Below are 21,720 nucleotides of genomic sequence, written 5' to 3'. Positions count from 1 at the left end.
ATAAACATTCCCATTCTAACCTGTCAACAACCTACACAATTATTCTAAGATGCTTTTAATGTGAGTATGCCTTTTCATAAAACACTCACAGTCACCCAAAAGGGGCTGAACCAGAACAGGTTTTAATCCCAGCCCATGGCCAGGTCAGGGTGACTCTCCCTCATTCCCATAGTCTAAATGACTAGGCTTCACTCATCATGAGTATTATCTCAACAGTGACTGTGTGCCTGGCATTTACACAAACTTTTGAGTTGGGCTGAAAAAGGAATGTAATATTTACACATGTCTGTGTTCTTAATGAGTGTTTTTAAGATATCAGATCTCGAACAGTGGAATGTGGAAGGCCTTCAGCTGTTGTAGAGCATCATTCTGTCGAATCTCAGAGTTGGAGTTTCATCAAATTGAAATCCAATCCACGCAGAGCTCAAACACAAATGTATTGTCTTTTTTTTTTTGCTGCTCCAACTGCCCATTTGACCTCCCCGACCAAGCCTCCTTCCTTGAATGGCCTTGAGCTGCACTATGGCGCTGGGGGTAACCAAATAAGGCGACGGCCGCGCGGATTCCCCCTCTCCCTCACTCGCAACCCCTCGCGCGCCCCGTGGCCCCGCTGGCACTCGTCGGGGTATAAAGGTCTGATCCCCAGCAGCTGCGCATCCCCCGTCTCTCCAACAGACCCAGTCACCGGAGCAGATCTGGTGAGTAAGAGTGTTCGGGCGAGCGCTGGAGCAATTACAACAACAAAATACAGCTGAACTAACACGATTAACAACACCCCTCCCTAACGCTAACCGCGCTGTACCCTCCTGACGCCTTTAATCTTGACCTACATATTAAAGGACACGCTGTTGTCTCTTTAGATGGGTCAGTCGGTCCGCGCAAAAGAACTGACGATTAGCGATGCTTTGTAACAATCTGCACTGTAATGACACTGGAATGCGGGTGTGAAATGCTTGATGGCATGCATGAAATATCATGACGGCTATAACTCACTGATGTCACTCGTCAAGAGCAAACTACAGTCCTCTAGTACGAATAAACTTTGAATGACTTTATAGCATAGTACATATGGCTCCTTGCTCCGGCCGTTTTACAGTCACAGTTTCAAACTGCACAATCCCTGTTGTCCCAGTTGATTTGGGAATATGCGCAACTATTAAAAAATAATCTGTAGAATGTGGATTCAGGCAAACATTTGAAATGGCATAAGAATACGAGGATTGTGTCTCAACGACAGAACTCCCTCTGACGCCATGTGCGACGACGAGGAGACCACTGCGCTGGTTTGCGATAACGGTTCAGGTCTTGTGAAAGCTGGCTTCGCCGGAGATGACGCTCCCCGCGCCGTTTTCCCCTCCATCGTCGGCCGCCCACGTCACCAGGTAAACTCGGGCCTCTTGTAAACACAGTTAGCTCCACAATAAGTTGCGTCTGCGCTCCCTGAGTCAGTACTGGGTTTGGTAAACACTTCTGTTCTCTGCGCCAGGGTGTCATGGTCGGTATGGGCCAGAAAGACTCCTACGTTGGTGACGAAGCGCAGAGCAAAAGGGGCATCTTAACACTTAAATACCCCATCGAGCACGGCATCATCACTAACTGGGATGACATGGAGAAGATCTGGCACCACACCTTCTACAACGAGCTGAGAGTTGCACCGGAGGAGCATCCCACCCTCCTCACAGAGGCGCCCCTCAACCCCAAGGCCAACCGGGAGAAAATGACCCAGATCATGTTTGAAACCTTTAACGTCCCAGCCATGTACGTGGCCATTCAGGCGGTGCTCTCCCTTTACGCCTCGGGGCGTACCACAGGTCAGGCCCGTCAGTCCAACTGGAGGCATGGGGGAACCGTGTGTGTGTGTGTGTGGGGGTCATGATACCTAAACCTGCGCCTTTACCCAATGTCCACACTGTACAGGTATCGTGCTGGACTCCGGCGACGGTGTAACCCACAATGTGCCCATATACGAGGGTTACGCACTTCCTCACGCTATCATGCGTCTGGACCTGGCTGGCCGCGACCTGACTGACTACCTCATGAAAATCCTGACAGAACGTGGCTACTCTTTCGTCACCACAGGTTAGTAGGCCAAGCCTAAGAATGTGACGTGTGCGCAAAGCGTTCAGTGAGAGTCCAGTATGATAGAGTCTGCTTGGGTGAATAATAACCCATGCCTTGCATTACTGACAGCTGAGCGTGAGATCGTGAGGGATATCAAAGAGAAGCTGTGCTACGTCGCACTGGACTTCGAGAATGAGATGGCAACAGCTGCTTCCTCCTCCTCGCTGGAGAAAAGCTACGAGCTGCCAGACGGACAGGTCATCACCATTGGTAACGAGAGGTTCCGCTGCCCAGAGACCTTGTTCCAGCCATCATTCATCGGTACGTAACCAGCAGCATTCAGACCCACAGCGACGAAGGCCATATGGCCTTTATTTGTCTTTGGCGCCGGAACATGAACACAAGCAGACTTGTCACATTTACGCGTAATGTATTTGCCCACTTGCACATAGGCTACACATAGCCAGAAACTATTACGTCAAAAACAGTGTTGTTATGCATCAGTGCCGCAACAAGGGTGCCAAAACAGACACTGTCGACCCTCAGGACCAGACTGACATATACACTTATAATTACCAAATGTAACAGCGCTCCGAGCAGACAGAGGCGCTGTCCATTTCAGCACCGCCGCCTCTTGTGCGGACAGATAGTTTGTAGTTTGATATGAAGAACTTCACTAAACTTGGCCAAATATGAGAATGTTAATCAAAGGGGTCTGCTTTTTTATTACCGTAGGTATGGAGTCTGCTGGTATTCATGAAACTACGTATAACAGCATCATGAAGTGTGACATCGACATCCGTAAAGACCTGTATGCCAATAATGTCTTATCTGGTGGCACGACCATGTACCCTGGTATTGCTGACCGAATGCAAAAAGAAATTACTGCTCTGGCTCCAAGCACCATGAAGATCAAGGTATGCACCATTTTAAGTTGTATTTTAGCTAAATGTGACGTTTTCGCCACACAGATAGTTCTGTAATAGGACACTTTCTCCGCGTTTTATGTCTAATTTCAGATCATTGCTCCACCTGAGCGTAAATACTCCGTCTGGATCGGTGGCTCCATCCTGGCCTCCTTGTCCACCTTCCAGCAGATGTGGATCAGCAAACAGGAGTACGACGAGGCTGGTCCCTCTATCGTCCACCGGAAATGCTTTTAACCAACACACTTGGCTTGCTACAATTACCACCGTCTACAAAGCCAGTACTGTGTTTCATGCAACGCGATCCGTCTCCATTCAACAGTTTGTTTTTACACAAGAATACATTTGTATGTGTGAATGTCCTCGTCAACAAGACCCAGGACTTGCCATGCGTGCTCTGCCTCTGAGTTTTATTTTGAACACAAAAGCTGATTGAGTATCCGGAGTGTGTTATGACAGCATTATAAATTGACTTGTTATTTACAAGCATGATGGATTACGTTTTAGTCTTGGAAACTGCACCCTAGAGGGGGGGGGGGGGTCGCCCCGTTTAGGTAGGCTAAGGTTTCCTTTCTTCGTCACACAGGAGTAAGAGTTTCCATTCTTTTTTCGTGAGGCACGCAAGAAACGTGACTCAAGAATAGATTAGACAAGATTGGAATTGAGATTATGAGAGATTACTCCAGGATGAATGAGATATCATCTTAAACCAAATTATAGTCTGTCCTACTACAACAGGCAGGGCCTGAGTTATGCTTTTGAAAGCTGGAGAAGTAGACTCAACTGCAGTGATCTATGGCTATTTCACAATTGTATATGTAAATGAGTTTTAGTTGCACATACATTTACATGGTTATATATTTACGTGTTGTTTTCATTTTGCGTCTGCGTTGCCGTTGCCGTTATTTTCAAGTACGATTTACCATGACTAGGTACTATTTATGGTGCAAAAAGAGTTTTATTTTAATCAACTGATCGATGTCCTAATCCACAATTTGAGTAAATATATGTTTCATCACCAGATGATTGATAACTTAAAACACTCGATAGAATTATTTTGTCTGAAAACTGGCATACGGCATTGGACAAAATATCAAAATTGTGTTAGATTGAAACCCTGAGCTCCACAAAATCTTAACTAAAATGTGTCACCAAATGTTTTACTTGTGAGAACTAAATTAATCACAAACTGCCAAAGATTTGATGTCTTACAATATATTCTAGTAATTACACGATTTTGGTAACCCAATCAAAACGATCTCAAATCACATTAGCTAATAAACTTAGCTGTGCCTTAAAAAAAACAGTAAGTAAGTTGAATAGACGCTAGTGTCTCAGTCAGGATTGATCAAATCTAAACAAGGCGGGGCCAGATATTTTTAAACTCACGAGCAAACCCCGTAAACCGATTAGCAACTCAGATGCTACTTTCACTAGTCGCACACTAGCCATGGCATTATCAAAGACCGTGGTAAAACAATAGCTCAGTGCGCCGCTGCAGTCAAGCAGAACGGGGGACGGTCGTGGATATACAAGGACATCTGTCAAAACAGGGCAGATCATTAGCAGATAGTACAATCAACAAGTAGCCTACACGCACGCAAGAATAGATTTGGGGAGAGGCCTCTGCAACCCAAAGATTCTAACCCTGACACCCACCACCCCTCTCTCTCTCTCTCTCTCTTTCTCTCCCTCTCTCTCTCCCTCTCTCTCTCTCTCTCTCTCTCTTTTCTCTCTCTCCCCCTCCCACTGTTTAATCTACTTCTACATCACGGGACATAATACATAATTCTTCCTGCCTCAGTCACATTTACGCGCGGTGAACCAGAGACACCATCGCGCCCGTCGCGCAACCACTTTTATTGTAGATTAATCCGGGAAAACCGGACTATATTTTCAGAATATTTTGAACATGAGAAATCCCGGCATTTTGGCAGCTCTCCACAAACCTGTCTGCGCGTGACGCAGGAGGAGACTACTTAAGGGGGGATTAACGCTGGCAAGACATTAAATCCAACCTCCCTCCACCCAGACACTGCGCGACCCATCAACCTGATCTGGGGATCGAAAATAGGAGGGCTTATATTTATCAGCACTTTGGACTGGAAGACAAGCAAAAGTGTGGGATTGCCGTGCAGGCTTTCAACAGTGACACTGCCACAAAGCGGGGAGCAGGTGCCGCGCGTGTGATCAATGCATTTGCCAGATAGAATCAGAACCACTGGAGAGTAAGAAAACACACACACGCAAGCACGCACGCACGCACAGGAAATAATAACATTTCCCGGGAATTCGTGCAGAGTACCGTGTGCTCTCGTCTCCGAATGAACAAACATGGGGGAATGGACCATCCTAGAGAGGCTCCTGGAGGCTGCTGTCCAGCAGCACTCTACTATGATAGGAAGGTAAGACAAAAGTCCACTCTATTTGTGAAAACAGACGGAAAATGCATTGTTGCTGAGGACGTGGGTCGGGGAGGATTTGCCCTGCCTTGCCTTTGGCTAGCCAGCACGGGAGACCGACGATAACGACCGGTCGGCTTTTAATAATAATGCCATGAAAAACATTGAGACAGTGTCAGAGAAAGTGTGCAGACACGTTGAAAAGCTTTTATGTACTGCAGTAAACACATTAACATGACACAAGTGTCTTGAAGATACAGATGCAGATATGATATGCCCAGATAGCTCCCGACAGCCGTGCTACCAGCTAGCCTGATAACAACGAGAGCGCCGCACTTTCAGCACTGGACAGCTCCCCAACATCTGCTTGCCTTGCGCTACGCTCGACAGCAGTCGCTGTCTAGTTCTGAAATGGCTACAATGACATTTAACAAAATAAAATTAAACCAAAGAACACATATTTATACACTTTTTTGTCTGTTTGTTTTTTAGGATCCTACTGACAGTGGTGGTGATCTTCCGGATTCTAATCGTAGCGATAGTTGGAGAGACTGTTTATGATGATGAACAAACCATGTTCATCTGTAATACCTTACAACCGGGCTGTAACCAAGCATGCTACGATAAGGCATTCCCTATCTCCCATATCAGATATTGGGTGTTTCAGATCATAATGGTTTGTACACCGAGTCTATGCTTTATCACATATTCGGTTCATCAGTCTGCGAAACAAAAGGAGCGGCGGTACTCAACTGTGTTTCTGACGGTGGATAAGGATCAAGATTCAATGAAACGAGACGACAGCAAAAAGATCAAAAACACAATCGTGAACGGAGTACTTCAGAACACCGAGAACTCGACAAAAGAGGCCGAGACCGACTGTATGGAAGTGAAAGAAATCCCCAACCCCAATAGAACTGCTAAGTCCAAAATGAGACGGCAGGAGGGAATCTCCAGATTCTATATTATTCAAGTGGTTTTCAGAAACGCGCTGGAAATTGGGTTTTTAGTTGGTCAATATTTCTTGTATGGATTCAACGTCCCCGCTGTGTATGAGTGTGATCGATATCCTTGCATAAAAGATGTCGAGTGCTATGTCTCGAGACCTACGGAGAAGACCGTGTTTTTGGTCTTCATGTTCGCAGTCAGTGGTTTTTGCGTGGTGCTGAATTTGGCAGAACTGAATCACTTGGGGTGGAGAAAAATCACAAAGGCCGTAAGAGGAGTGCAGGCTAGAAGGAAGTCCGTTTATGAGATCAGAAATAAGGACTTGCCCCGAATGAGTATGCCCAATTTCGGTCGCACCCAGTCAAGTGACTCTGCCTACGTGTAGCGCACTGAGCAAACTGATGGTGCAGTCTGTAAAAATGTAACGAAGAAAATAAGAGACAGAATGGAGGATTCCGCTGGCCGTATGCCGTGTCATGAGTTCAATGAGTGGGTAGATTTTTATTTGATAGTCTTTTAAGGACTTCAGTGACGAACGTGAGTCACACGTTTGTTGGTCTGTTTATTATATTGCACTGATGCAACTTTTTAGCGACGTTTATACTCTGTAAAGCGCTTAACAGAGCATACAGACGTGTTCACGCATTTACTCTCGGTGGCTTCTCTACTCTACTTGACAGAGTAAATGCGTTTTGCACTAAAAGTTGAACTCCGGGAGCCAAACCTTACCCGTGACGTGTTGGTAATGGTGTTTTTAAAAACACATTTTTCCACCAATTTTTGACACCATACGTATTTAGGCGACACAACATAAACCGGTTATCCAAGATTAAGGAAAATCATAACTACAGATTTATATATGTATGGATGTATAAATCAATGCGACTATGGATCGACCTAGTTAAAATAGTAGCGTCATACATGTTTTTTCTTTTGTTGCCTGTGTTGCACCACTGACCTTAACGTATGTAACCATTCCATTGCTATATAGCTGACTTGCAGAACAGTATCGGGTGGATTTGCTGCAAACGCTTAACGTCTGTGATATCCTTAATTTAAAATACACCAAAGCGCCCACAGCTTTCATTTGTGAAAAGTGATTTTTTTTTGCTTTCGTGTGATCAAGTGCCATACTTGTACATAAAACATATATCTATATAAATATGTACACATATAAATATAAAGAATCTCTAATAACATTCATCATAAAAGCAAATTATTTGCTTGGATTATGCTAAATGCCGCCCAGATTTGCTTTAATTGTATTCGTTGTGATTTAAATGAAAATGATATATTCCATTTTCTCTCTTTTAACTTTGCAAATGACTGAAAAAAAATAAAGAGCTAGTCTTTTTATACGCCGAACGGGAATCTGCTTATTCACCTCCTCGATGAAACTCAAATCATAACGGCACAAATTTTTAAACAAAATAACAAAACAGTACAATTTCTAATAACTACAAGAAAATATTAAAAGTGTGGGCAATAACAAACTGCTCTGGTGCTACAGTTTTACACAAAACGTCTCCTGCTGCTACGTGTTACGATGACCAGACAGAAACTTTTTTCCTCAGTGAATTAAAGCAGGACTCGTGTACCCAAACCGCAACGTGCAAGGCTAAGGTGCGGTGCTTTTTGCTGTATCTGATCCGTACATCACAGCCTGTATTTGAACTCAACTGGCATGACGGTATGATTTCAAGCTTGTTGCAATTGGAGGCCCTAGAAAGATACGTGCAATGTCAGTTATGTCTTGTTTATATTACACAATGGACTGAGAACACGCTTAGAAGACTCTTAAATGGAGGTGTTTCTATATGCCAAATATCAAAAGGAGCTTCATAACAACAGGAGCTGATAAGCCTTTTATGAAGTACAAATGAAACGTTGGCTCAATTTTTCTTTCTGTTATGTTTTTTTTGTTATTCTGGACATCCGTTTGTATGATTTATGTGTTTTTAGTGTTAAGACGAATGAAGTGCATGTTTAAGGTGCTCGTCTCAGAGACATATCTCGGACATTGCCGAGGGGCTGGTTGCGAGGTTTGCCGTTTGGTCGGCGCGCCTCTTTCTCGCGTTACAGGAGGAGAACTGCAAAGGAGGGGGGGAAAGACCGCAAAGGGAGTGGCTCTGCCGAATGCGGGAAGGTCCTCTGCGCTTCATGAAGGTCATCAAAAAAGACACACACAAAAAAAGAAAAAGTGCTGAATCCTAGTCCACCGCCACCGGTCGTTCGAGGCCCGACCATTCAGGAGCATCTGGGGGCAGGCGCGAGCTCTGCACCTGCCAGGATGAGTAGGCAGAGCTCGCGGAGAAATCGAAACGCAGAGCACTGACACATCAATCTCCAGCCCAAAGGGACTCGCTATTCATCTTAAACACAATAACCAAACAAAAGGGAAAAAAGAAAGTGAGAGAGAGAAGAAAAGCAAATAAAAGCAAAGAAAAGTGCAACTTCTCTGCTCGGCCTGGTGATGTGAGACAATGTCCTTCCTCCCTCTCCTTCCCCACCCCCCAAACCCCCGTCTCAACCCCCCTTCCTCTTTTTCCTCCGGTAACTAACATTCCAGGACTTGACAGATAACTTACTAGTGGCCTGTAAGACTGGGACCGTGATCACATCAACAAACAACATCAGACCCGTGCCGCTGTAAAACTGCATCCATAAACTGGGACTGTGTGAGGGCTTCAACAGCAGAGCTTTATTTGCCACGAACATGCTCTCCTTCCAAAATAACTGAAGAGATCTGCACGCCAAGTGCAAGAAAAAAAAAGAAAAGAACCTTTCTGTGCTGTACTGCGCTCATAGAATTTACTGCAATATTCATACTGGTGTTTCAGTGGCTACTTCTAAATGGCAAAATTATTGGGTTATGTGTGAATGCAATTATGCATGCTGAGATGCATTTGACATCATGTGAGTGTTGGGAGGCTTGGTTAAATATTACATGACACCTGTGCTATTCTCCTCTGCATTCTCTAAGACCGTGATTGAATTCTGTTACATCATTTAGGTAGATATCTGACAGTCACACACTGGCGGATTGCTATAGTAAGATTGACAACGTGCTATTCCTAAGCGAGGCCAGTGTTTCTAATTGGCATGTGAAACTAAAAAAAGGCTCATAGATAGCCGAGAAGGCACACAGACGGCCTCCCGAGGGCTTGTTTTGCTTTGTTCCAAATCTCTCTGCAGTGACAGTGCAAAACAATGCGATGCAGTCTGATGCTCGTCCTCCTCCGCGCCGCGGCACAGGTGGAGCATTCTGCACCACGCCGACAGATCTCAGAGTAGAGCGGAGCGGAGCGGGGCGGGGCGGAGGCGTCAGTCAGTCAGTCAGTCAGCGTGAAGCGCCTGCATGCCGCTCAGGACCCAGGTGCCATCTGACTCGGGACCGCAGCCGGCCCACTGCTGGCTCAGATGTGCCTCAGAGCCATTCAGCAGTCAGCTGATGAGTGTGTGTGTGTGTGTGTGTGTGTGTGTGGTGGGGGCTCACATGGTGGATCTGTCACAGATGGTCTAACTCGGCAACCCCTTTCTCTCCCTCCCTTTCTCTCTCTCTCTCTCTCTCTCTCTCTCTTCTCTCTCTTTCTCTCCCTCTCTTTCTCTCTCTGCCTCCCTCTCTCCCCCTTCTCTCCTGGGCAGGGTTTGGCCAGGGAGGGAGACTGCGGATGGTGGGGAGATCCACATGTGAGACAGTGAGGAGTGAAGGGGAAAGTCGTTTGTTTCCTCTGTGTGGTTTTACAATCTGAGCTAATGGCCTTGAGTACAGAGAGCACTGGACACCATTAACACACCCAAACCAACCCCAACCAACCCCACCTCTCCAACCAACCCCAACCAACCCCACCTCTCCAACCAACCCCAACCAACCCCACCTCTCCAGCCAGCCCCACCTTCCAGCCAGCCCAATTCCCCAGCCAAGCCCCACCTCCCCAACCAGCCCTAACCAGCCCCACCTCTCCAGCCAGCCCTAACCAGCCCCCACCTCTTCAGCCAACCTGCAAGCCCACCTCCTCCCCAAAGCCAGCCCCACCTCTTCATCCACCCCCACCTCTCCCTGCCCGCCTCTCCATCCACCCACCTCTCCAACCAACCCCACCTCTCCAACCAACCCCACCTCCCCAACCAACCCCACCTCCCCAACCAACCCCACCTCCCCAACCAACCCCAACCAACCCCACCTCTCCAACCAACCCTAACCAACCCCACCTCTTCAACCAACCCCACCTCTTCAACCAACCCCACCTCTTCAACCAACCCCACCTCTTCAACCAACCCCACCTCTTCAACCAACCCCACCTCTTCAACCAACCCCACCTCTCCAACCAACCCCAACCAACCCCACCTCTTCAACCAACCCCACCTCTTCAACCAACCCCACCTCTTCAACCAACCCCACCTCTTCAACCAACCCCACCTCTTCAACCAACCCCACCTCTTCAACCAACCCCACCTCTTCAACCAACCCCACCTCTCCAACCAACCCCACCTCTTCAACCAACCCCACCTCTTCAACCAACCCCACCTCTTCAACCAACCCCACCTCTTCAACCAACCCCACCTCCCCAAGCAACCCCAACCAACCCCACCTCTTCAACCAACCCCACCTCTTCAACCAACCCCACCTGCCCAACCAACCCCACCTCTTCAACCAACCCCACCTGCCCAACCAACCCCACCTCTTCAACCAACCCCACCTCTTCAACCAACCCCACCTCTTCAACCAACCCCACCTCTTCAACCAACCCCACCTCTTCAACCAACCCCACCTCTTCAACCAACCCCACCTGCCCAACCAACCCCACCTCTTCAACCAACCCCACCTGCCCAACCAACCCCACCTCTTCAACCAACCCCACCTCTTCAACCAACCCCACCTCTTCAACCAACCCCACCTCTTCAACCAACCCCACCTCTTCAACCAACCCCACCTCTTCAACCAACCCCACCTCTTCAACCAACCCCACCTCTTCAACCAACCCCACCTCTTCAACCAACCCCACCTCTTCAACCAACCCCACCTCTTCAACCAACCCCACCTCTTCAACCAACCCCACCTCTTCAACCAACCCCACCTCTTCAACCAACCCCACCTCTTCAACCAACCCCACCTCTTCAACCAACCCCACCTCTTCAACCAACCCCACCTCTTCAACCAACCCCACCTCTTCAACCAACCCCACCTCTTCAACCAACCCCACCTCTTCAACCAACCCCACCTCTTCAACCAACCCCACCTCTTCAACCAACCCCACCTCTTCAACCAACCCCACCTCTTCAACCAACCCCACCTCTTCAACCAACCCCACCTCTTCAACCAACCCCACCTCTTCAACCAACCCCACCTCTTCAACCAACCCCACCTCTTCAACCAACCCCACCTCTTCAACCAACCCCACCTCTTCAACCAACCCCACCTCTTCAACCAACCCCACCTCCCCAAGCAACCCCAACCAACCCCACCTCTTCAACCAACCCCACCTGCCCAACCAACCCCACCTCTTCAACCAACCCCACCTCTTCAACCAACCCCACCTCTTCAACCAACCCCACCTCCCCAAGCAACCCCAACCAACCCCACCTCCCCAAGCAACCCCAACCAACCCCACCTCTTCAACCAACCCCACCTCTTCAACCAACCCCACCTCTTCAACCAACCCCACCTCTTCAACCAACCCCACCTCTTCAACCAACCCCACCTCTTCAACCAACCCCACCTCTTCAACCAACCCCACCTCTTCAACCAACCCCACCTCTTCAACCAACCCCACCTCCCCAAGCAACCCCAACCAACCCCACCTCTTCAACCAACCCCACCTCTTCAACCAACCCCACCTCCCCAAGCAACCCCAACCAACCCCACCTCCCCAAGCAACCCCAACCAACCCCACCTCCCCAAGCAACCCCAACCAACCCCACCTCTTCAACCAACCCCACCTCTTCAACCAACCCCACCTCCCCAAGCAACCCCAACCAACCCCACCTCCCCAAGCAACCCCAACCAACCCCACCTCTTCAACCAACCCCACCTCCCCAAGCAACCCCAACCAACCCCACCTCCCCAAGCAACCCCAACCAACCCCACCTCTTCAACCAACCCCACCTCTTCAACCAACCCCACCTCTTCAACCAACCCCACCTCTTCAACCAACCCCACCTCTTCAACCAACCCCACCTCTTCAACCAACCCCACCTCTTCAACCAACCCCACCTCTTCAACCAACCCCACCTCTTCAACCAACCCCACCTCTTCAACCAACCCCACCTCTTCAACCAACCCCACCTCTTCAACCAACCCCACCTCTTCAACCAACCCCACCTCTTCAACCAACCCCACCTCTTCAACCAACCCCACCTCTTCAACCAACCCCACCTCTTCAATGTCATTAGGAGGGGCACAAGCAGAAGCAGGGAGCAGCTCTGATGAATGCCTTGGCACTTCTGTATTTATGAGCGCGAGGCTGCAGCCTTGACCTGCTCCAGTTTCAAACACAAAAACCACACAAGGTCAGGCGGATGAGAACCTCACCAAGGGCTTAGATCTGGAGAGAGAGAGAGAGGGAGAGAGAGGCATCATCAGAGGATTGTTTTCACAGTGGCGAGGAATGGTGCACCAGACAGGAGAGAGAGAGAGGGAGAGAGAGAGAGAGAGAGAGAGGCATCATCAGAGGATCGTTTTCACAGTGGCGAGGAATGGTGCACCAGACATGAAGAGAGAGAGAGAGAGAGACATCAAAAAGTTATTTAAAGATTCAATTCAAACTACTTTCAGGTAATACTGTAGGTTGTCTGTGGTATTAAAATGAAGGCCGGAACATGAATGACCACTGCAGATCTAGTGCCCTTTGCAGATCACATGACATTACCTACTGTCTGCGAAATTCATTGTACTTGCATTATATTTTTAAACACTGTAGAATGTTATTATGGATTTGTTCCCTATGTATGAACATGTATATATAAAGGTTTAAAGAAAATAGAAAATGCTTTTATACCATTTTATATGGTAATTTTATATGTTATATGCTACCTGCACTAATTCAAGAAAGAAGAAATTCAAACATGTTTAATTGGCGATGTAGAAATGATGACTTTGGGAATGATTATGCAGCAGGCCTAGCGCTTAGCCAAACACATTGCGCAAAGCAAACAAGCTGAGTAAGGCCTACTGCTCTGCCCAGGTATTAGCATTCACCATTTCACCGCGCTCAGCTCTGCACAGACTACTGCTGGTTGCTACTTCAGAATAGCATAAACGCACCATAAGCACATAGCGCCAAGGGCTGCAGAATTAGCTGCAGCATCACTAAACACTGCAGCCACATCCTTCAAATCATGACTGTCTATTTAGCCTCTTTTAAAGAGTCTGAGAAGAGAGGATATGTTGTGGGGGGGGGGCTTCACTCCAGTCATGGTTGCTCTGGTTACAGCATGACAGAAGCAAAGCAAGCAGGAGAAAACCTTCAAAGCTGGTCTTTTGATCCACTGGGCCAGAAGCTTTGAAATTAGCGCAGTTAGCGTACAACAACAAACACACACACACACACACACACACTACTCGGTGCATGACTCTTTTACAGTAATTGTGACAACATATCCAACAAAAAACAGTAACAGCTGAGTTTCAAAAAATTTGCTCTGAGAAAGCTTTGAAAGGTCATACGCTCATACCTTGCATGTCAGTGTTATACTATATGACAAGTATACTCACTGTTTGGAAATGGGCAATAACAGTGCCATATTTGACCTATTTGGCCTGTAGGTTAATCTTGGACCTTTTAAAACCCACAGATTTTACAATCGTGGAGCTCAAATTAATATATAATAAACTTATGCCCCTCAGCTATCAGAAACGGCTAAACTGCTAATTAGCACATCATGAAACAATATGCAGTGTGGGGGAAAAATATGTGTTTCAATGTAGTGGATGGCCCAGCCATTACAAGACTGCATGCCTCAGTCTACCCCTGTGTTTCTCTGGAGCATACGTCCTTAGTGATGAGGGCGCCCCAGGACAGATGGCCTGCTGGGATTGGTCAGGTCAGGGAACTGGACTGGGATTGGTCAGGTCATGGCGAGGAACTGGACTGGGATTGGTCAGGTCATGGTGGGGAACTGGACCAGGTCAGAACCCTGCGGTAGTGGTGGTGCCGTGGTGAACCAGCGGAGAAGGTGATGACAGATTAATACCACAAACCAAATTTAATATTCTATCTCCGGATTAGGGTGAATCACGGGCCAGGATTACAGCCTGTACCTCAAGAGGGGTGTGTGTGTGTGTGTGTGTGTGTGTGTGTGTGAGTGCGTGTGTGCATGTGTGTGTGTGAGAAAAAAAAGAGAGAGAGAGAGAATGTGTGTGTGTGTGTGTGTGTGTGTGAGAGAGAATGAGTGAGCATAGGTTAGGACAGTTAGGGGAGCAAAAAATAAACCTAGCCCAGATGATCATCCCCACAAACACCACAGTCAACACACACACACACACACACACACACACACACACACACCATACTCTTGTCAGGATGTGGCCTAATAGCTTTCACATTTAATAAAACAAGAAGAACTGATAGCCCTTCCTGTTACAGTCCCATAATTAAGTACTTAGCTAGTAAATACATGGTGAATTATATTATTGGGTTATTACAACAGTACTTAGCTAGTAACTACATGGTGAATTATATTACTGGGTTATTACAACAGTACTTAGCTAGTAACTACATGGTGAATTATATTATTGGGTTATTACAACAGTACTTAGCTAGTAAATACATGGTGCATTATATTATTGGGTTATTACAACAGGTGGTATGAAGGTAAACACAGGGAAACTACACCAATACATTAAAGAGCATTATTGGGGAAACTACTGCAGATAATATGTAGATACATGCAGAGCAACTACAACCTAGACAATCTTCCACTGTTACCTACAGTATCAACTCAACAGCATGTAGTTGTGAACGGATAAAACTTTCTATCAAAGTAGCCATGTTGTTCTTAGAAACACTTTCTAAATTACCCACCAGTTTCAGTTACAATTGTAGTTATCCAAGGGTCATGTTGATAATACCCCGGATTTATCATGTTTAACCTAGAAAGTACTGTAAGATAGAGATTTGCAACAGATTTCCATGCTTGTTGTTATAAAAGTTGTTCATTGGTGCATGTGTTTATTATAATGGGTTTATTTACCTACATGAACAATTCCATCATGGTACATCTTTTTAAATACTGGGTCTTTTTTGCATATGTTTTACAATTTACTCAATAAGTAAGCAGAAACTGCTGTAAAAAGAAGTCTTGTCTATTTCCATGGTCCTACCTGGGGTTTCCATGGTCCTACCTGGGTTTCCATGGTCCTACCTGGGTTTCCATGGTCCTGCCTGGGTTTCCATGGTCCTACCTGGGTTTCCATGGTCCTGCCTGGGTTTCCATGGTCCTACCTGGGTTTCCATGGCCCTACCTGGGTTTCCATGGTCCTTCCTGGGTTTCCATGGTCCTGCCTGGGTTTCCATGGTCCTACCTGGGTTTCCCCTTTCCCTTTCCCATGCAACCACCACAAGCGTTTGCCATGTATGTTCTACAACATTACCAAGCGTTTGCCATGTATGTTCTACAACATTACCAAGCGTTTGCCATGTATGTTCTACAACATTACCAAGCGTTTGCCATGTATGTTCTACAACATTACCAAGTTAAACATAACCATTTTCTGATTAAGTAAGATGAAACTGTACTGTAAAAAGGAAGCCTTGTTTCCATAGTATTAACAGCCTCTTACTATGCATACATTTCAAACATATGATTCATTTTTCCATTCAGTCAACATAGGCGTCAACAATGTGCTTTCTGCAACATTGTCAAGTTAAACAAAACAATTTGTAAAAACAGCAACAAGGTTATACAATGATAGAATTGTTCTTGCAGACATTGTGACCAGGTAGGGAAATGAAATAAATCCATTTGAAATGGGTGTGCAGTGAACAACTATTTTAAAAACATTGGAAACTTCTATCTTAATTTAGCTAAACATGATGAACCTTGAAAAACTACAATTGTATAGTAGTGATGGGCAATACAGAATTACTGGCGTACTTTCATGAAAAGTATGCAATTCAGTCCTGACCAGCAAGATACCAGTCTAAAGCCCTCATGACTACATGGTTGCTAGTTGAGTTGAGAGGTAATAGTGGAGTCTAAACTCCTCATGACTACATGGCTCTCCTCATGACTACTCCTCATGACTACATGGCTCTCCTCATGACTACTCATGACTACATGCTTCCTAGTTTAGAGGTAATAATGGAGGTTTTCTTGGTATTTTCACAGTAGTTTCTCTACATTCATCTGCATATGATCTGTAGCGATTACCCTATGCTATATAATTTATTGTTAATTGTTGAAGTGTTTCTTGGTTTCTTTCACATGAATTTCTCTGTATTTACCTTCATATATCCTATACTTACCAAAATAATATTATACTACAGTTGACCATATATTTACTTGGTAAATAGCAATTATTGGACTTCAACAGGAAGGATTGTTGAAAAAAAAATGCATTATGCTTTAAAGCTACATTAGAAAAACAGTGCTATTTAAAAGATGCGTTCATGTCTTATAAATATGAAATACGTAAATGTCCAGATAATGAATGACAATACATATTTTATTAAAGAAATATGACACTTGGAGTTCAGGTCAGTTGAAATATTCTGGTCAGAGGCTAAGACAAGACACTCAGCCATTTTACATAGTAATGTGTTACATTAGATATGTTTGTAACATAATACATAATAATGTGATACATAAGATATGTTTGTGGTAACAATTTACATAATAATGCGATACATAAGATATGTTTGTGGTAACATGAAATGAAAAATCAAAGCATAAAGGAATATTCTGTGAGCAGTTCACAGTCAGGCCATCTCCAGGCAGTGGTGTGCGAGTGTGTGTGTGTGTGTGTGTTAGCGTGTGCGTGTGTGTGTGTGTGTGTGTGTGTGTGTGTGTTAGCGTGTGTGTGTTAGCGTGTGTGTGTGTGTGTGTGGTGCAGCATGTCTCTATGTCTCTCCATCTGAATCCATCACCTGCTTTGATCCTGCTACTGATCCCTTAGCTCTGCAGAGGGTCCCAGCACCATGGACTCAGACTCATCTGTCACTCACACACCACAAGCTGCCAGATGTGTGTGTGTGTGTGTGTGTGTGTGTGTGTGTGTGTGTGTGTGTGTGTGTGTGTGTGTGTGTGTGTGTGTGTGTATGTGGAGAGAGAGAGTATGTTTGTGGGTTTCATGTTATTAATAAAGTGTGTGTATGAGAGAATGTGTCTTAATGTATGTGAGTGTGGTGCTGCTGTAATGAAGATGAGTGTGTGTGTGTGTGTGTGGTCTGGTCTGGTCTCTGTAGGTGGGAGGGTAGGGTGGACACCCTTCACTGCCCGGCCAATTGTGTCTGATAAATGTATACGCTACGCGCCATTTGGCAGCCAATAAAAATCAGGGGCCGAGCGTCCTTAATCAGCAGCAAAGGTGCTGGCTGTCTAATGACATTAGAGACAGCACCACACACACACACACACGCCGCAAGACGCTCGACGCCTTGCGACGCACGCACCTGCGCACACACACGCGCCACACACACACAAACACACACACGCGACGCCGCCTGCGCACACACACACAAACACACACACGTCTGGAGCCAGCCGCACGGAGAGCCGTAATTACCTGCCAGTGTGTGTCTCACAGTGCGGGTGTGCGCACACACACACACACACACACACACACAAATAGGGGCACATACACATATACACACAGGAGAGCGGATCGCTGTGGCTGAATCTGCTGTTAACCCTGGAGAGGAGTATGCAGCCGGCAGAAGGGGTTTCTGGGATAGCTTTCATTTGTTTTGTTTGGCCATTAAATCAGACTGTGCTTCTCATCACACACACACGGACACACACACACACACACACACACACACACACACACACAGTAGCTCTGAGCTGAACAAATGCCCTGAAGAACCAGCTCCCCATCTTAATGATGAAATCACACCTTGTGCTGGGTGCCTGCAGGGCTCTGCAGTTTCCAGACTGTGTTGGTTTTTGCTATACATGCTCTGCTACTGATGCAACAAATTGGAGCCATTCAGGATCCATAAATCATTAATATTACTTAAATGAAATAGTCATTACTTCCTTAAACAGTAGAGATTGTTTGGCAAAAAGGGTAACATTAAACACATCCTACAATCTATCCACGTTATTTTCACTTGACTATATTAATGTTGAAATGTCTTTATCCCGGTAAACCTAATCTTAGAAAAAAGGGGCTGTACATGTATGTGGTGGCTAAGGAAGTTAGCATGCACTAGCCACCATAAGACATCGTGTGTTCAATGGCTGCCACCGCTATGGCCTTTAAAACCCTTAAAGGTGTACCGCCACTCTGGTGTGACGGGAATGTTGGAAAATGAACGTTCTAAAGAATATTTAGGATTCAACATGGAATTTTAGAACCGTCAATTGTTGCGGAACGGAATCTTGTATTAGAATGTTCAAAAACCCACACCTTTAAAAGAGCGATTTGTAGGATTGTTACCGAACGTTCTGTAGGCCAAAATCAAAACACTGGTGAACGTTCTCAAGACTACCAGATGCGAGCCTCTTCTGGGTTGCCAGATGTAATTAAGACTTAGCTAACCTGTTAGTTGACCTGCAGCTGCTTTAACGTTTCTCCAACCATGACCCAGCTACACATTACGGAAACAGTGAAAACAAGAAATACCTCTCTAACCAACGTAACATATTTAGCTGAAGTTAGCGATGCAGATGAAGTTTAGCCTAGGCTACCTGTCGTAAAGAAATATGGCCAGCTCTGCGTCAGACTTGATATTCTTTGTTTGACGAAGACGTCGCCATCTCAGGAAGCTCCTCCGATGTCCACTTAATTTGTTTCTTGTTTTAATTTTGGAAATTTGCCTGTAGGTGTTGACTACAACTGACAGCAAGTTGACAGTTGGCCTTTGCTAATTTGGCAACACAAATAGGAGGACGTGCTAGCCCATTATTAATACGCTATTCTAGAATTAATTGTTCAAAACATAAACAAAAATTCCAAGAGATTCCGCCCCGTAACTCATTTTGTTTCATGGGTTTTACAGGGTTTTACAGGTTATAGTATAATGTTGTCAAATAAGCCATTACTTCAATTCATCATGTTTCCTTACTCTCTGACAACATATGGTGATCATTTTTGGAATGGTTACCATTTATTTTCCATTATTTCCTACATACTGGTCCTTTAAGGTGCTTTGGATAAAAGCGTCAGTTAAATGCATAAATGAATAAATAAACAGTAGACTCCCCCCTACCCTGTACAGTAGTCTCTATTGTTCTTATGATAATTACCAGTGTGGCTGAAAATGTATTCTTCTGGTCATGCCACAATAAATCACCTCAAAAAGCTAAGTCCCCGATATGATATCTGGTTTCTTCCACAGTTCGCATAGCAACACACACACACACACACACACACACACACACACACACAGAGCCAGGCATCGGTGCAGGAGATCAGGAATCAATGCTGTTTTGCGGAAGTATCTATCTCTCAAATTCATATGAAAATAAGATGAAATAGTTATGCTAGAGTGAATAGTTATGTGTGCTACCCCCCACCCACGCAAACCCACACCCTGTGTATGACGTGTGTACATTTATTCCTCTCTCTCTGTTTTTCTCTCTCTCTCTCTCTCTCTCTCTCTCTCTCTCTCTCTCTCTCTCTCTGTGTGTGTTTGTGTCTGACCCACTGAGCCAGAAGGCTCCTTAGCTCCATAAGCCTCTTGAAATTTGCATGGAATTTTCAAGTTGATCAAAAAGATTCAAACTAATCCGCCTAAGTGCTGTCTAACGTCTAGCTCAGCTCGCTCAGATTACTCCCCTCACAAACGCGAGCTCCCCGACCCGCTCTCTGCATCATAGCCCACAGACACTGACAACAAGACTCGTGTGCCTCTGCATCTACAATCCCCCCTCACAGACAGACAGACAGACAGACAGACAGACAGACAGGCTCACTCACTGCATCATAGAGTGCAGTCATGGACAATAATGCTGGTGTTTTTCCACTGCACTCATCCACACAGACAGACAAACAGACAGACAGGCATCACTGACTTATAGAGCACAGACATGCACATTAATACTGATGTGGGCTTCACTGCATTCACACTTATGTTTTATTATATAAACACCATAACAACCAGACAATGCATCACGGAGAACAGACATGGACAATAATATGGTGAGTTGCTCATTACGCCATTCATATATTCAAACACACACACACACACACACACACACACACACACACACACACACACACACACACACAGGCACAATCACACACATGTAAAACAGAACACCTCCATGTTCACCTTACGTTTCCCAGGCATGTGGTCCAGGGCACAGTGAGTGATGCAAAGCATTGTGGGTAAAGTACCAAATGAGTATACGTAGCGGGGTCCCGGTGCGTGGTGAGGGGTCTTTTAACAAACGACTTAACGGCGTTCAGGAGGATCGATACACCACGCCACGCCACACCACCCCTCCAGCCCATGAGGAATACTTGCTGATGGGCCACTTTCAGCAGGCTTCACCTGATGTATTTATACATTCAGCCAGGCAGGCACGTGTCTTGGGTTCCCAAACACTGCAGGGTGGGGTGACGGAATGCCTGTCCGAGGGGGGAGCCAATAAGAGTGCATTTGTAGACGGGTTTGCTTCATCGCCAGGGCACTGCTCTGACTCTGACTCTGATTGGGTAGACATGTGCCACGGCCCTGATTGGATAGACATGTGCTATATTTGGATCTGATTGGCTGAATATATTCCATATCAGGCCCTGATTGGATAGACATGTGCTATATTTGGATCTGATTGGCTGAATATATTCCATATCAGGCCCTGATTGGATAGACATGTGTTATATTTGGATCTGATTGGCTGAATATATTCCATATCAGGCCCTGATTGGGTTGATATCACCTCTGGCCCTTAATTGGCTAGATATGCTCTATATTTGGATCTGACTGGATAGATATTTGCTACATTTGCACCTGATTGGCTGGATATATTCCACATCAGGCCCTGATTGGATGGAAATGTGCCACGTCTGGGTTGGATAAGGACCAGAGCTGGGATGGGATCACCAGCATCTAGAGCTCTAGGGCAGCAGACTCCAGCATGGTGCCGAAGCGTGGTCATATTAATCAAACAGAACACGATGACCAGAAGGCTGTTTGGGCCGCTATGCATGGGTTTTAAAAGTTTTCAATCATGATACAGCTATTAAAATAAAGGCTTTTAAAATATTTTTCTAA

At 45.9% G+C, this 21,720-nt stretch overlaps 2 protein-coding genes across 2 annotated transcripts; both read left to right on the top strand.

Moving 5' to 3' along the window:
- Positions 1–500: 500 nt before the first annotated feature.
- On the top strand, positions 501–3,362 carry LOC125293160 (actin, alpha cardiac muscle 1). The gene is made up of 7 exons (XM_048240888.1): positions 501–698; positions 1,238–1,382; positions 1,487–1,811; positions 1,918–2,079; positions 2,191–2,382; positions 2,797–2,978; positions 3,081–3,362. The coding sequence occupies exons 2-7, from the start codon at positions 1,254–1,256 to the stop codon at positions 3,222–3,224; spliced, it is 1,134 nt and encodes a 377-aa protein (XP_048096845.1). The 5' UTR covers positions 501–698; positions 1,238–1,253; the 3' UTR covers positions 3,225–3,362.
- A 1,424-nt stretch (positions 3,363–4,786) lies between these two features.
- On the top strand, positions 4,787–10,011 carry LOC125308165 (gap junction delta-2 protein-like). The gene is made up of 2 exons (XM_048264493.1): positions 4,787–5,392; positions 5,882–10,011. Exons 1-2 carry the CDS (start codon positions 5,322–5,324, stop codon positions 6,720–6,722), a joined length of 912 nt encoding a protein of 303 aa, XP_048120450.1. The 5' UTR covers positions 4,787–5,321; the 3' UTR covers positions 6,723–10,011.
- The last annotated feature ends 11,709 nt before the right edge of the window (positions 10,012–21,720 follow it).

This window comes from Alosa alosa, chromosome 1 (genome assembly GCF_017589495.1).
Source record: "Alosa alosa isolate M-15738 ecotype Scorff River chromosome 1, AALO_Geno_1.1, whole genome shotgun sequence".
In the NCBI taxonomy this organism is placed as follows: Eukaryota; Metazoa; Chordata; class Actinopteri; order Clupeiformes; family Clupeidae; genus Alosa; species Alosa alosa.
This window is presented reverse-complemented; position numbering and strand designations above follow the sequence as displayed.

Excerpts from the sequence above, each read along its gene's own strand:
- LOC125293160 (XM_048240888.1), top strand. The coding sequence starts at position 1,254 with ATGTGCGACGACGAGGAGACCACTGCGCTGGTTTGCGATAACGGTTCA. Across the intron at positions 1,383-1,486 it reads TCGGCCGCCCACGTCACCAG|GGTGTCATGGTCGGTATGGG; the intron begins GTAAACTCGGGC and ends TCTCTGCGCCAG. Across the intron at positions 2,080-2,190 it reads CTACTCTTTCGTCACCACAG|CTGAGCGTGAGATCGTGAGG; the intron begins GTTAGTAGGCCA and ends CATTACTGACAG.
- LOC125308165 (XM_048264493.1), top strand. The coding sequence starts at position 5,322 with ATGGGGGAATGGACCATCCTAGAGAGGCTCCTGGAGGCTGCTGTCCAG. Across the intron at positions 5,393-5,881 it reads CACTCTACTATGATAGGAAG|GATCCTACTGACAGTGGTGG; the intron begins GTAAGACAAAAG and ends TTTGTTTTTTAG.